Source organism: Aulostomus chinensis, chromosome 10 (assembly GCF_037954235.1).
Source record: "Aulostomus chinensis isolate RoL2024-O1b breed Wild chromosome 10, RoL_Achi_v1.0, whole genome shotgun sequence".
NCBI classification, from domain to species: domain Eukaryota; kingdom Metazoa; phylum Chordata; class Actinopteri; order Syngnathiformes; family Aulostomidae; genus Aulostomus; species Aulostomus chinensis.
Window position 1 is genome coordinate 7,571,841 of NC_141329.1, and position 12,684 is coordinate 7,584,524.

At 45.3% G+C, this 12,684-nt stretch overlaps 2 protein-coding genes across 3 annotated transcripts in view; one reads left to right on the plus strand and one right to left on the minus strand.

Moving 5' to 3' along the window:
- The window catches only part of ssh2a (slingshot protein phosphatase 2a), a 29,824-nt gene extending 23,412 nt beyond the window's left edge, over positions 1-6,412 (plus strand). For both annotated transcript variants that reach the window (XM_086215856.1, XM_086215855.1), the window contains 7 exons: positions 1,159-1,252; positions 1,404-1,532; positions 1,682-1,728; positions 2,370-2,516; positions 2,598-2,798; positions 2,892-3,765; positions 4,211-6,412. In XM_086215856.1, the coding sequence (XP_086071982.1) occupies positions 1,159-1,252; positions 1,404-1,532; positions 1,682-1,728; positions 2,370-2,516; positions 2,598-2,798; positions 2,892-3,765; positions 4,211-5,815 (3,097 nt within the window). In that variant the 3' untranslated portion in view covers positions 5,816-6,412. The remainder of the gene's footprint in view (positions 1-1,158; positions 1,253-1,403; positions 1,533-1,681; positions 1,729-2,369; positions 2,517-2,597; positions 2,799-2,891; positions 3,766-4,210) is intronic.
- A 933-nt stretch (positions 6,413-7,345) lies between these two features.
- Positions 7,346-12,684, minus strand: part of ankrd13b (ankyrin repeat domain 13B) — a 40,558-nt gene continuing 35,219 nt past the window's right edge. Inside the window, exons 13-15 of the mRNA XM_086215857.1 lie at positions 12,366-12,529; positions 11,205-11,281; positions 7,346-9,112 (exon numbers count right to left, since the gene is read on the minus strand). Of these exons, the coding sequence (XP_086071983.1) occupies positions 8,911-9,112; positions 11,205-11,281; positions 12,366-12,529 (443 nt within the window). The 3' untranslated portion in view covers positions 7,346-8,910. The remainder of the gene's footprint in view (positions 9,113-11,204; positions 11,282-12,365; positions 12,530-12,684) is intronic.

Sequence of the window (12,684 nt, forward strand, 5' to 3'; positions counted from 1 at the left end):
GGAAGCAGGTGGCAGGAGGAGATGGTAGACGATGGAGGGAGGAGGTTTGAGGAAAGCTCCTGTGCTGCGTGTACCTGATCAGGAAAATATGTTTTCTGTCTGCTTTGGAACTAAAATACTTCACTCTTTCCTAGCAAGGGGTGTGTTTAAACTGGAGTGCACTTATTAAGATTGACACCCACACGTTATGAGCTGTAACACACACATCAGAACCATAAAGCCCTTTATTTATCTTCTGCGCAGGGTGACTAGCAAGGCCTCGTGACCAGCCAGTGTTTGTTGACAGGGAAGTTTATTTCACTGTAGAACCGCTGGACAAAAGGTTGAGATAGCAGGAAGTACTCGATGTTGGCATGTTTTTGTTGTCCATTTGATTTATGATCTAAATTCCCGCTGGCTAGTCCTCAGTCAACATTTCAAGGAAGTGATACACAATTTCTCCTTATCACCATTCCTCATGTCGTCATACACACATGCCCTTTTAAGAAACGCTCTGTCTATGAGTGTGACCAGCTGCCTGTCCATCAGACTGGCTGTGGGCATGCTAGGGCATGTTGTGGAGTTAGAGAGTGACTGGATGTTGATGACTAAATTGTTGGCAGGGGCAAGTGGGCTCTCTGAAAACTGTCAACTCATTTCTCTTGGGGTCAGTAAACAAGCTTATATTGAGTTTCCCAACACAGATTCAAATTTAAGTTAAACACCTCTGTGCATCTCGCTGGTCTCTTTGAGGCTGAAGACTCGCTGCACCATGTATGATTACAGCGAGGAAGCAAACAGGAGAAAATTAGACCTCGAAGAAGGAGAGCTAAGACACTCTCTCGAGAAGTAATTAGGCCACTTGTTGGTAGGATCAGTGTGACGTCCAAAGGCTAAATGCGTCGCCCCTCAGCAGAGTGGTTAGAAACAGACCCGAGCATGACAACAGGCATATTCTACAAGGGAACTTTGTTGCGCATTGCTCGTGGGATACACTTGCCAGTTTCCAAGAATCAGACAAAGTAGCAGTTCTCTTGCAGAACAAATAATCTCATTGAGACTCAGGTCAGAAGAATCAATGACCAAAAGTGTCCTTACCGCCAGTGTGAAGGTGGCTCTTTGTGTTTTTGAGAAAAAAATGTGCTGAATGTGTTTTAATAAAGGCGTCTGTATGAACAGGCCCACGGAGAGAAAGCGAACAGAAAGCCTGATCAAGATGCGCCTCAGAGAGATCATGATGCAGAAAGACCTGGAGAATGTTACCAGTAAGGAGGTGAGAGGCAAACACACTGCTGTGTGAACAGGGTGACATTTCTACTAAAAGTGAATGTAATCTCCTTTCTATTCTACAGATGTAGCCTTGAATCTCAGCGCATCGTCAGCAGTCATCTTGCCTGCCTGAACTGTTGTTTTTCTTTCCTCAGATCCGAACTGAGCTGGAAATGCAGATGGTGTGCAACCTGAGGGAGTTTAAGGAGTTCATAGACAATGAGATGATTGTCATCCTGAGACAAATGGATAGTCCCACGGAAATTTTTGAACACGTCTACCTGGTAAGCACCCCGGGAACCTCCCATTATTTTTCTTCTATACAGTTTAGTAAAATCCTGGTGGCTGTGTTGAGGTTTTAATTCCAGTAAAGTCATTTAACCAGCGCTTTGTGTACACCTTGATACTGACTGGTTTCATGTGGTCTCCCCAGGGCTCTGAGTGGAACGCATCAAACCTGGAGGAGCTGCAGAACAGTGGGTAAGAGATTTGTCCCCTGTGTATATTTTGGGATCCGTTTCACACACTTAAAGCTATACTTCACCCAAAAAGTGTTACTTCCTTTCAGGTTCTTACATGTAGATAACTTGAGTTCCTCCTGCATCGCTTCTTTGTGTCTTCGGAATGCAGAAATCATATATATATATATATATATGTGTGTGTGTGTGTGTGTGTGTGTGTGAAGTTAATGGCACAACACAGCCACCAAGTACAAACAACAGCAAAACTGTGGGGGGAAAAAGCCCATTTACAAACTCCCAAGTACATCACCTGGTATATTGCATGTTTCTTTATCCAGCTGTAAGCTGCGTGAGCCACCAACTATTTGATTTCAGCTAAAATGAACTACAACCTTCACATGGCTGGATGGAGAACATGTGGATTATACAGGACGATGCGCTTCAGTGTTTGTAAATGGATGATTTAGCTTCAAGCTAAACTTCTGCATTTTGGAATAAAGAAGTAAAGCTGCAGTGACAAAACACTCCTTTTTGGTGAAGTAGCACTTTAAAATTGTGCATTTTATCATTTGCAGGTATTAGCTTAGCCTTTGCATTGGTAAATTAGGAGATGCCATTAATGTAAGCGAGTTCTCTTGCCTCTTCTTGTGTTCTGTGCAGAGTGCGCTATATCCTGAATGTGACCAGGGAGATTGACAATTTCTTCCCCGGCATGTTTGAGTACCATAATATCAGGGTCTATGACGAGGAGGCCACCAACCTACTGGAATACTGGAATGAAACCTACAAGTTCATCACCAAAGCAAAGTAGGTTGGAACTCATGCACACTAACAGAAGTTCTTGTTGGGTTTTCAAACAGCTAAATGTCATCATGTTCTCTCTCTTAGGAAAGCCGGTGCAAAGTGTCTGGTTCACTGCAAGATGGGTGTGAGTCGCTCAGCCTCCACGGTCATCGCTTACGCTATGAAGGAGTACGGCTGGACGTTAGACACCGCCTATGATTATGTGAAAGAAAGACGAGCCGTCACCAAACCAAACCCTTCCTTCATGAAACAGTTGGAGGAGTATCAGGGAATCTTACTAGCCAGGTGTGCTTTCACACTCCTCTGTTTGAAGCGTCTGCACGATACACACAATCTTAATGACCTTTTAATGCTCATGGAATTTTCTTCGTTCTGCAGCAAACAAAGGCACAATAAGTTATGGCGCTCCCATTCGGACAGTGACCTCTCAGATCGTCCAGAGTCCATGTGTAAACCTCTGTCCCCAGACTCTCATACCAACAACAATTCCTCCCCCTCTTTGCATCACTTTTTGGGTGTGGCTGTACTACAAGCACTGGGTGCTGAACCTGAAGACTCCGCGAATTCCACCTGTGACTCAAACGGCATGTGTGACTCACCAGTTCAGCAAGAGGTCAAATCAGAGTCTGACATCCCCCTCCGGCCTCCCCTACCGAGACCGAGAGCAGCCAAGGTAGTCCCAGAGGAAATAGTGGACAATGCAGCAAGTGTGGCTGTTACGGTGCCTGTTCCAGCTCCCCACCCTCCCCCATCACTCCACATCCTACCCCCAACTCCTAAACTGAGGCGTGCTCACAGTGGACCTCTCACACCGCTGTCAAGCCCAGCACACAAACACATGGAACTGCTTCTTAATTTTCCAGAGCAAAGCAGCTCAGAAGATGTGTCTCCCATCACTTTGGACTCCACTGATTCTATAGACCACTCTCTGTCAGACCTAACCAGTGACAGGCACAGTCCCCTTAGTCCCGTCCCGCAGCTCCTGTCCTCTGGTCCCAACGACGACAACAACAACCCCAGTGAGTTGCAGATTGGCAGTGCCTTAGACAGCCGCGGGGACGCCGATGGTTTGTCCAACCACAGCTCAGACAGCATTGACTTCTTCAGCGCCCGAGAAAAATTTCTAGGTTTGGCCCAAGATGGTGGAGCACGGACACTATCTGAGCACGCTCAACACAGGTCCATGTCTGTTGATAGCGAGGACCCCCGAGAGGTCAAGGAAGAAGAGGAGAGTGAAAATGGGACAACTCAGGTACAGAATCATTCAGATAAACTGCTTAACTTTTGCTGTTGACAGAGTCTCGTGGCAGAATGAAAGCATTCTCAGTCCCGCTGCTACATTTTTCTGATTAGTGCAAAATTTGCTCTGTTGGGTTCCGTCGCTACCATGTTGATTTGTGCAGCAGGATTTTATACAAGCACAGTAAAATGTGACCGAAGCAGCACATAGCAGCTCAGTTTTCAGATTTTGTCTTAGAGGACTGAAGTGAAAAAGAGTCCTTTACGCTTAAATGTCCTCAATCTGTATTGACCATAGTGACACCTACTGATAGAAGAGATAACAATCAAGCTATGAAAAGAGGTTTAACAGTCAACATTCATTGGGGTTCCAATTTTCTGGTGTTTTATGTCTGACAAGGCAAAGAATGAATGCTGTTGCTGCAGAAAAGACTAAAACTGTCTGTCCTTTTTCTCAGTCGTCTCCACCGTCTGAAGGCAGCAACGATAAAGGAAGCCCTCACCTTGACAACGGCATATCAGTGCGCCATATTGTCACTGAGATTGAAGCCATAAGCCACCCACCCTCTTGCCTTGTGACTCACTCTTCTTCATCATCATCATTTCTCCCTCCATCCTCCCAAAGCCTTCCGCTCCTTCGACCTGAACATCAAGAAGAGTCAGAGACTGAAGTTACACGCGGCTCTATAACTCCGCCGCCGCCCCAGCAGTCCCCATCCGTGCTGCAATGCGACTGGCCGGCGGGCTCAGTGCGACGGGCCACGGAGCAGCTGGAACAGAAGCTGAGACTGGAAATAGAGATGGTGGCGTCACAGCGCTCCCCGCTGCACTCCCCCGTTACTGAACACCCTCCCCTTCGCTCCCCTCAGCACTCCACAGATCAACGGCTCACTCAGGGAGAAAACACAAAGTCCAAAGACAGAGAGAAGCATGCAGAGTTTCAAAGAGTCAACTGCTCAGGCACCGACAACCTCTCCAACCCTTCATGCCTTCCTAACTTAAGTACCAGCCAAGTCTCTGGTGCTGATCCGATGACAGTGCGCACATCTCTCGAAAGCCATAAGCTTACACAAACCCAGACATCAGGACTGACATCAGAGTGTCAAACAGAAGCATCTCTTGATACCTCAGCCCCCCCCCAAAGACAAGGTGAGCGCCCCAGCCGAAGCAAGCAGTGTCAGACTCAGCCCCGGTCCTGTTCACACCCAATTAGTCTGGATGGGGTGACGGTCCAGGAGTCAGACACCGATGAGATATTAGAGTCCAGCTCCCAGGGCAGGCAGGGTGTGTGTGGCCCCAGTTGTGATGCCCAAAGCAGGCTGGCTCGTGGCAGCCAGGAACTGGAGAGGATTCAGCAGACGCTAAGAGAGCTGCAGGCGTTCCTCCATGAGGGGGTCAGCCTGGAGCAACTCGCAAGCCTAGACCAGCATGTTGGACAGCCTCTGGAGCTGAGAGAGGTGATGGATACAGAACCAGGACATTGTAGGGGACTGTGTCTTGAACCAAGCCCTCAAGATCTGGGGAGCCAGTGGCTCAGGCACAGACAAGAGGAGAAGAGTTTCCTGGAGCCGGCAGGATGGCACAGAGTCACTGAGCTGGAGGCTCGTATGCGCCAGGCAGGGCTCACCCCCCCTTCTCTCATGAAGAGGTCCGCCTCCTTGGCTAAGCTGGACTGTCTAGAACTGTCAGCCAATGACCTCAGCGACCTGGACCTGAAGCCACACATCAGGAAAACATCCTCACACTGTCATGACTGTTTTGCTGAGTCTCCAACTCACCCGGACGACACCTGGAAGAAGAAGAAGGTGTTGACTCAAAACATTGAAAAGACAAGTTTGACTCTTGATGGCCCTTCCTCCCCACCGCCCCTCGGCTTCATCCCCACCCCTCACCATCCTCCGAAAGAGGAGACTGGTGAGAGGGAGGAGCCAGACGGCAGCGGGTGCAGTGCGTTCACTACATCCTCGCGTCAGCAGGGGAGGGGTCACTCGTCGAGACGTTCTCGAAAAGCATCTGCTGAGAAAAAGCAGCGAGCCGTCACTGTGCTATACAACACCATGTAACCTCACTGATGGACTGGAGCGGACACGACTGGACAGACGCTGCATGATGTGTATGAACGAGTAGCACGTAAACTGTAGACCCTTCGTAACCTCAGTGTGTGTGCGTGCGTGTGCGTGTGTATGTGTGTTAGCAGTGAATGGTGAATATGTGTTTGCATGTAAACCACTGGATGTTTTTCAACTGAAGTTCAGGTTTCTATGTACAGTGATGAACTATGAATGTGCAAGCAGAGACTGAACCTGTGCACTCATTATGCACTCCATGTCTGGGTCCTCCTTTGTTTTCCTGAGTTTGTTTTCAGCGTGTGAACCTCGCTGCCTGTGCAAAAGTTTATAAAACTACAAGAAAAGGGGCTTTTTTTCTCAAAACATGCACTTTACTGTTTTGATCATTTTCATTATTTGATATCTGTTTCTTACCCCAGAGGAGCCTTCTTTTTGCACTGATCTTAGTGGAGACGAGATGGTCTCCATGTGCATTATTTTTGGGACAGATGCGCCTTTATCAAGATTTTAATTGAACCAGGACAAAGCTGATATGTTGAATACATGTTTTTTTATTCAGTGCTTTAGTGGTAATAAATGAATATGGTGGGTTTCTATCAACTGGAGTGGCATTTTTCTTCATTCACCTTTCTACTCATTATTGCCATCTTCTGGTCAGGCAAAGAACTTCACCTCGAAAGTCGTGTTGAGCTCCGGAGAGGAAAGCAGGTGAAAATATGTACTGAAATTAAAACTAAACAAAATCAAACAAATAGCCACTGCAAAAGTGAGTCTTTGCTCAAATCGAGCTCAGACTCCTCGGGGGACAGTCTCCGTCAGTCCTTGGAGCAGCTTATTTCAGGCTGACATTTTACCTACTGTTTCATGTGGGTAATTAAATGCTGAGATGTAGGCCACCGGGGGCCCCTGCTGAGACACACTCACTCTCACAAATCAGTCTGCACTGACTGAGGAAGAATGACATTAGAGGACCTTTAAGAGGCTAAAGGAGATAGACATCACAGGCTCCACATGGTTATTCTTTTTAAATGATTTTCTGTGTTAAGGTTCATTTTTCAAACTATCATGAGCTGCTGTGCCTGGATGCTTCTCTCCCACAAACACCAGTTTTACATCAGTGGCTCTTTACATGTTCACTTCACACATGCCTGCAGTCCTGATGTTACTCATAATGTATAGCTGAGTTAGGCTGTAAGTTAAACACTGCTAATTCACAGAGAAAAGGATTTCTTTCTCTCACACACCACCAGAGCAGAGAGCAGCCTGGGTGGTTTCTCTCAAGAGTCTCTTAAGCTTTTCCTTAAATACCCCCCTCCCTTAGATCTGGCTGTGCTGCTGGGAAACCATGTCACAGGGATGAAGATGATGATGATGATGACGGAGGACGCTCCTGATGTGAGAAACTAGATTGCTTTCGTCAATGTCCTTCATTCAAGAGGAGGCTAACATTAATAGAAAAAACAAAAACAAAACTCAGTGCTGGGTCAAGGGATTTATATGAAGGAAAAAAAAAAACTCACCACATTACTGTTCCAAAAGATCTTTCTTTATTCGAATCATCCGGCATTGTCCGTGAAAACAGCGCCTCTTTCAGAAAATCAGCAACAGCTTTTTTGAAGTAAAAAACAGAATCATTTTCTTATCAACCAGGCAAACTTGATGATGAGTTACAGAGGTCTCTCCTCGGTTTGTGCTGATATCGAAAAAACAAACAAAAATCGATTAATAATTAAAAAAAATGAATAAAAATTTTTATTAAACAGACCGTCCCTGTCCTTCCCGGTGTGTTTGGCGAACCTCGAGTCTGACAATATTAACTTATCTTAAAACCATGAGGACTATTTTAGGATCTTGAAGATGTTACAATTCCATGTTTGTTAGTTTTGGGTGTGAAATCTTACTCTCAATTTTGTTTTCGGCATGTTCAGTCAGGCAGTAAACATGCTGTCACGATGCAATAACAAGTTCAAATTACTGTCAGTAGCATCCGCAGCGATTTCTTCCGGGGTCTTCCCTCAGAGACTCAGGTCTGATATTGCAGTTTGCCAGACTGAACTTGGATAAAATCAACCTGGCGCAAGTGCAGAAGTACAGCACGCGTACACACAGGCACACGCACACACGCACGCACACACGCACGCACACTGTGACTATACATATGTAAGGTGATAAATGCAGGAAACCTCTTTCATTTCTGTTCCTTAACCCACTTACAAACCAAAAGTATTTTCCCTTTATTTTTTTTTTTGTATTACACACATCTCCTTAGGTCATATTAGTACACAAGAACGGACCACTTTCATTTGTGCTCACAATGCATCATCATCATCTACATCCATTCACAGTCATGTATGTGATCCAACCACAAGCTAAGTACAGTACATCTGGATTTTGTGCAAATAATAATAATTTTTAAAAAAGGAAACATACTAGTTTTCTTTTAAAGAAAGTCTTGGGGAAGTCTGATTTGATTTTTTTTTTTTTTTTTACATTCAATTCAACCTTTATTGAGAAGGTTTCCTTTTTTCCCTTCTGACCCTTTTTAAACATCACAGTAAAGACTGAAAACCACAACTTGGTGGTAAAAAGGACTCAGTGCGCATGTGTTGGTGCTGGAATAGAAAGTTGGCCCAACACAGTTTCAGGAGAGATTTGTTGACCCCTGTGCAGAGAGCTGGTTTTGAAACACATACACACACACACACACACACACACACACACACACACACACACACACACACACACACACACACAAACACACCTGCAGAAGAAATCACTCATCACATCAACACTCAACCACGGAGGCTTCCCGCTAAACTTGTATTAGATGTATTGTTGGTTGTAAACTGGTCAAGAAGAACCATGTGGCACCAGGAGGAGGGGAGTGACATCCCTCTCTGGCGGTTGCCATCACCCTATGGCTTCATGGGAAAAGTCTGGCTAGGGAGTCCCAAACTACTTCACTTATTTGGAATTCCAATCCCTAAAAAGTGTGCTTAAGGATTTAAAGTAAACAACACTGCCCCTTTTTCCACATATCCTCCATCCAGACCCCTCCCTTTATGCCCCCCTACTGGCCCACTCAACTCTCATTTCTCCATGAGTGACAGCTGAATGATGTGCTGTAGCTCCTCCTCCTCCTGCTGCCGTCTAAGCTCTGCCTCTTCTTGCTCCCGAGCTGAGATTTCCATGGCGATCCGAAGCTGCTCGTTGTAGCTGCAGGTGGTCTGTGGCTTCTTGGAGGGGGTGGAGCCAAGGCTCGAGGTTGGGTGGGGCTTGTGCTGGGGGACTCTGGTGAGAGAGAAGGACTACATGTTGGTACATTTTTATATCGACTTTGGGTCGAATAGCTGTGTCATTTGAAAAGGGTCGCTCGTCGTGATGAAAGCCGCAGGCATTTATGACCAGCAGCAGTCCTTGGCAGCTTTATGGAGCTTTATATTGTCTCAAATTATTGTTGAGATTTTATGGGACACAACTTAAGTGTTTTTGGGTTCACTCTCATCGACTCCATCAACCTCCCTTTCCAGAAGCAGTAGACAGCCTTTTTTTTCTTTTCTCTTTCTTTCTGAATGATAAACCCATTTTACACTATCTATACAGCGCACAGACAAAGTTAGCAACTAGCTGGGGAGCATAGCGGAGCATCTACACTCAAAAATCTCAAATATTGATTCTAATTATTTATTAGTGTCTATCATTATTTAATCGATAGGTTCCATGGACTTAATAAGAATAATATGAAAATCGTTACATAAGATAATGATTCCTCCCCAGAACAAGAAGACACATACATTCTCTCCTCTGTGCACGCATCAGGAAGCTGAGACCCACAGAAAAGGGCTGATTGCCAGTCAGCTCACCAAAATGAATTGCTGTGGATGGGAAGTGTGAGCATAGCTCTATCGAAGATCATCAAACAGATCAGAGCTTCAGGTTTACCCAGAAGTCATCATCCTCTTTCCTCCGGTTCAGCCACGATTAGCCAACACTCTTCTTGTTGTTATTTGGCTGAATTTACAGTGGAGGTTTTGATTTGCTTGATGAAATCCCTGCGCCCAGGAGGAAAGTAGTTCCGACTATGGATCTGATCCTAAAGCTACAAGGTCTCAGTTTAAAAATTTAATGCACATAGTACTTGCATGCAGGCACAGACTGATGTGTGCATTTTACTGAGATATGCTAAACCTCCCCATCAACCTCCCTTCATTCTGCTAAGCTAACTAGCAGTCAGCAGGTCTCTCTGGGTCTCAGCTCCCTATTAGAGCACAGAGGAGAGGATGGTTTCCATCTTCTTAACTGCCTCTGGAGGGGATGGCAAATAAGCGTATTTCCCAAAAAAGGTGGCATGTTCCTCAGTCGGGCGTTATCAGATCATTAAACTGCAGTTAGCAATTGTCCTCTGGAGCATAGATTTGAGATGGCCGAGCCCTGCTGTTCCTATTAACAACATATATTTAGGTCTAAGTGACGGATGCATTATTGTGGCTGTAGCAATTATGACCAGAGCGAATGAGTAAATCAGATAAAATCTTGATAAAACAGCAAATTTCTAGGACTATCTTTTCAGAGCCACGATCCTCTTCTGCGAAGTGAACTAATAGATAATAGCAGCCCTCTGCTCGATTGTTATGTCTGAAGTATTATAATGCAAGTGATAACAAAACGATAATAGCTCTAAGAACGTTTGCTAACTAGTTATATATGAATAGCAAGATGTTTTCATGATTTTTACTTAAATTTTAGATATTGATAGATTTTATCAGTCCACGTCCTAGGTTTTCACACGGTACAATGTTTTTAGCAGTTTTATTAATCAGTTTCCTGTAACATTCCAACCAGATGAGTAACTTTAGCGCTGCAAGATTGTGTCAAACAGAGGAAAGTGGGAGCAGCTCCGTCTCTGTGTCCATCCACTCCTCTACCAAAGAGGAAGACGGGGAGAGAAAACACGGACTGAAGATAAGAGGTTTAAGTCAACAGCAGCAGTAACGGCTGTGAAAGCAGGAAGCTGTCACCCCCCCCCCCCCCCCGCCCCAATATACACAAGTGCCCATTAGATAGGAGACGAGGGGAGAATAGCAGGACGGATAAGAGAATAGAAGAGGATGGGACAGGAATACAGGATGTGAGTCAGGGATGGAAAGCATGGAAAGAAGAACAATACATAAGAGATTGAGAGGAAGTGAGAGTCAACTCGGGTGAGGGGACATCAGCTGTGGAGTTTTTCAGTTAAAATAATGTTAGCTTCTCTTAATGATAATCGATGTCTGGATCGATGAATGAAGGAATAGGAAGTGTGAGTAAAATGAAAAAGTAACGCAAGCAAAGGGTTAATATAAAGACGACAGAAGGAGAAGATGTGATTTTCATTAAGTCTGACCTCTCCATGCGACTCGGGTCACATGACAGGGGGTGTGTTCCTGGCTTGCTATTGGTCAGAGCCTCCCAGATGGTCACCTAGAGGAGGTAGCACAGGAAGTCACAACACAAGCACAGGAAATGAACACACACACAGATGCAAACAACAGCATCCTCCCTCCCTCGAGGCTTTTATTTTGTTACTCTATCCTAGAATACCGGTATAGATGTTTATAACAGTTTTCACTTATAGTGTTAAAAATGGGCATTTTTGGATCATATAAGAGCTGAGAAGAGTGACCACAGTGACAAACCAGTGTGTGCCTGTGTGACAAAAACGAGGTGTGTTTCTGATGATGACCCTTTTTACTTTATGCAAATCAGGTTTCCCATTTGACCTGTCACTGATGCTGCTGGACAGAGAGTGAATCTAGTGGTATGTTTCAGAAGCTGAGGAGTTCTGTGGGTTAATTGGGTAAAATGTTCAGCGTCTTTAATGGCTGTCCTGCTTCGGAACTGTAATTACCTTCCTCATCACTCTTTGTAGAGGCAGAACAACCGGTCTGGACAGGGCCGACCGAGTTCTTCCTTGTCTCTTCAACATTCTCCTCCTGTTTCCGAACTAAACAACTACGAGATGTTCTCTGACCTGTCTCATCGCAGCTATTTATATGTCTCCCTGTGCACCTCTGGAAGAAGGCCAAGGACTATCACATCCAGGATCTCAGGGATTTCAAAACAGCACCTGTCTCCAGGCACTGTTGATAGAATGGGTCTGGGCTCCACACCTCACAAGCTATTCATCCTCTTTATTGATCTTACTTCACTATTGATTGTTTTTATTTGGACATTTTTTATACTTCCGTGCGTGAGTCTATTGCTGTAATTTGTAAAGTGTGTCGCACATGGACGTAACGAGTTGACTAGATGACCTTTTGAATCTTGAAATCGGGGCCTATTAAGTATTTTACAAGTGTAACACAACAACAGAGTTTAGTTGATGCCTGCAGGAATGGACCTTCAGTCTGGGACATGCTGCTTTTGTCTTTTATCATGAAGAGCTAATGCTGGCAGTGCAATGAAGGAAACCTTAACAGGGGTAGCAACAGGAAGTGTGATTGTCTTATTTTTAGATGTTTAACAGCTGCTTTTTAACAGTTCAGGAGCATCACAGTCACATCACCTGATCATATTCCGAGCCGGCCTCCAGCAGACTCTGTTGTATAGCGAACTGCAGCAGGTCCTCCTCCTCCTCCCTCATGCTGTCTCTCTGCTTGCCCCCTAGCATGGTGTATCCAGGCGGGGGCTCAAACACACATGGGGGAATCTCTCCTGCTCGACACGACACTGCACACACAGCAGAGGCAAAGGACGAGAGCAGGGAAGGTGTGGGAGGAAGAAAAATCAAGAGTGACAGAGGGTTGTAGAAGGTGATTCTCACTTCTCCACTGTGTGCATTTTCATGTCTGCAACCTTCAGTAAAGTAAAGCCAGTATGCACAA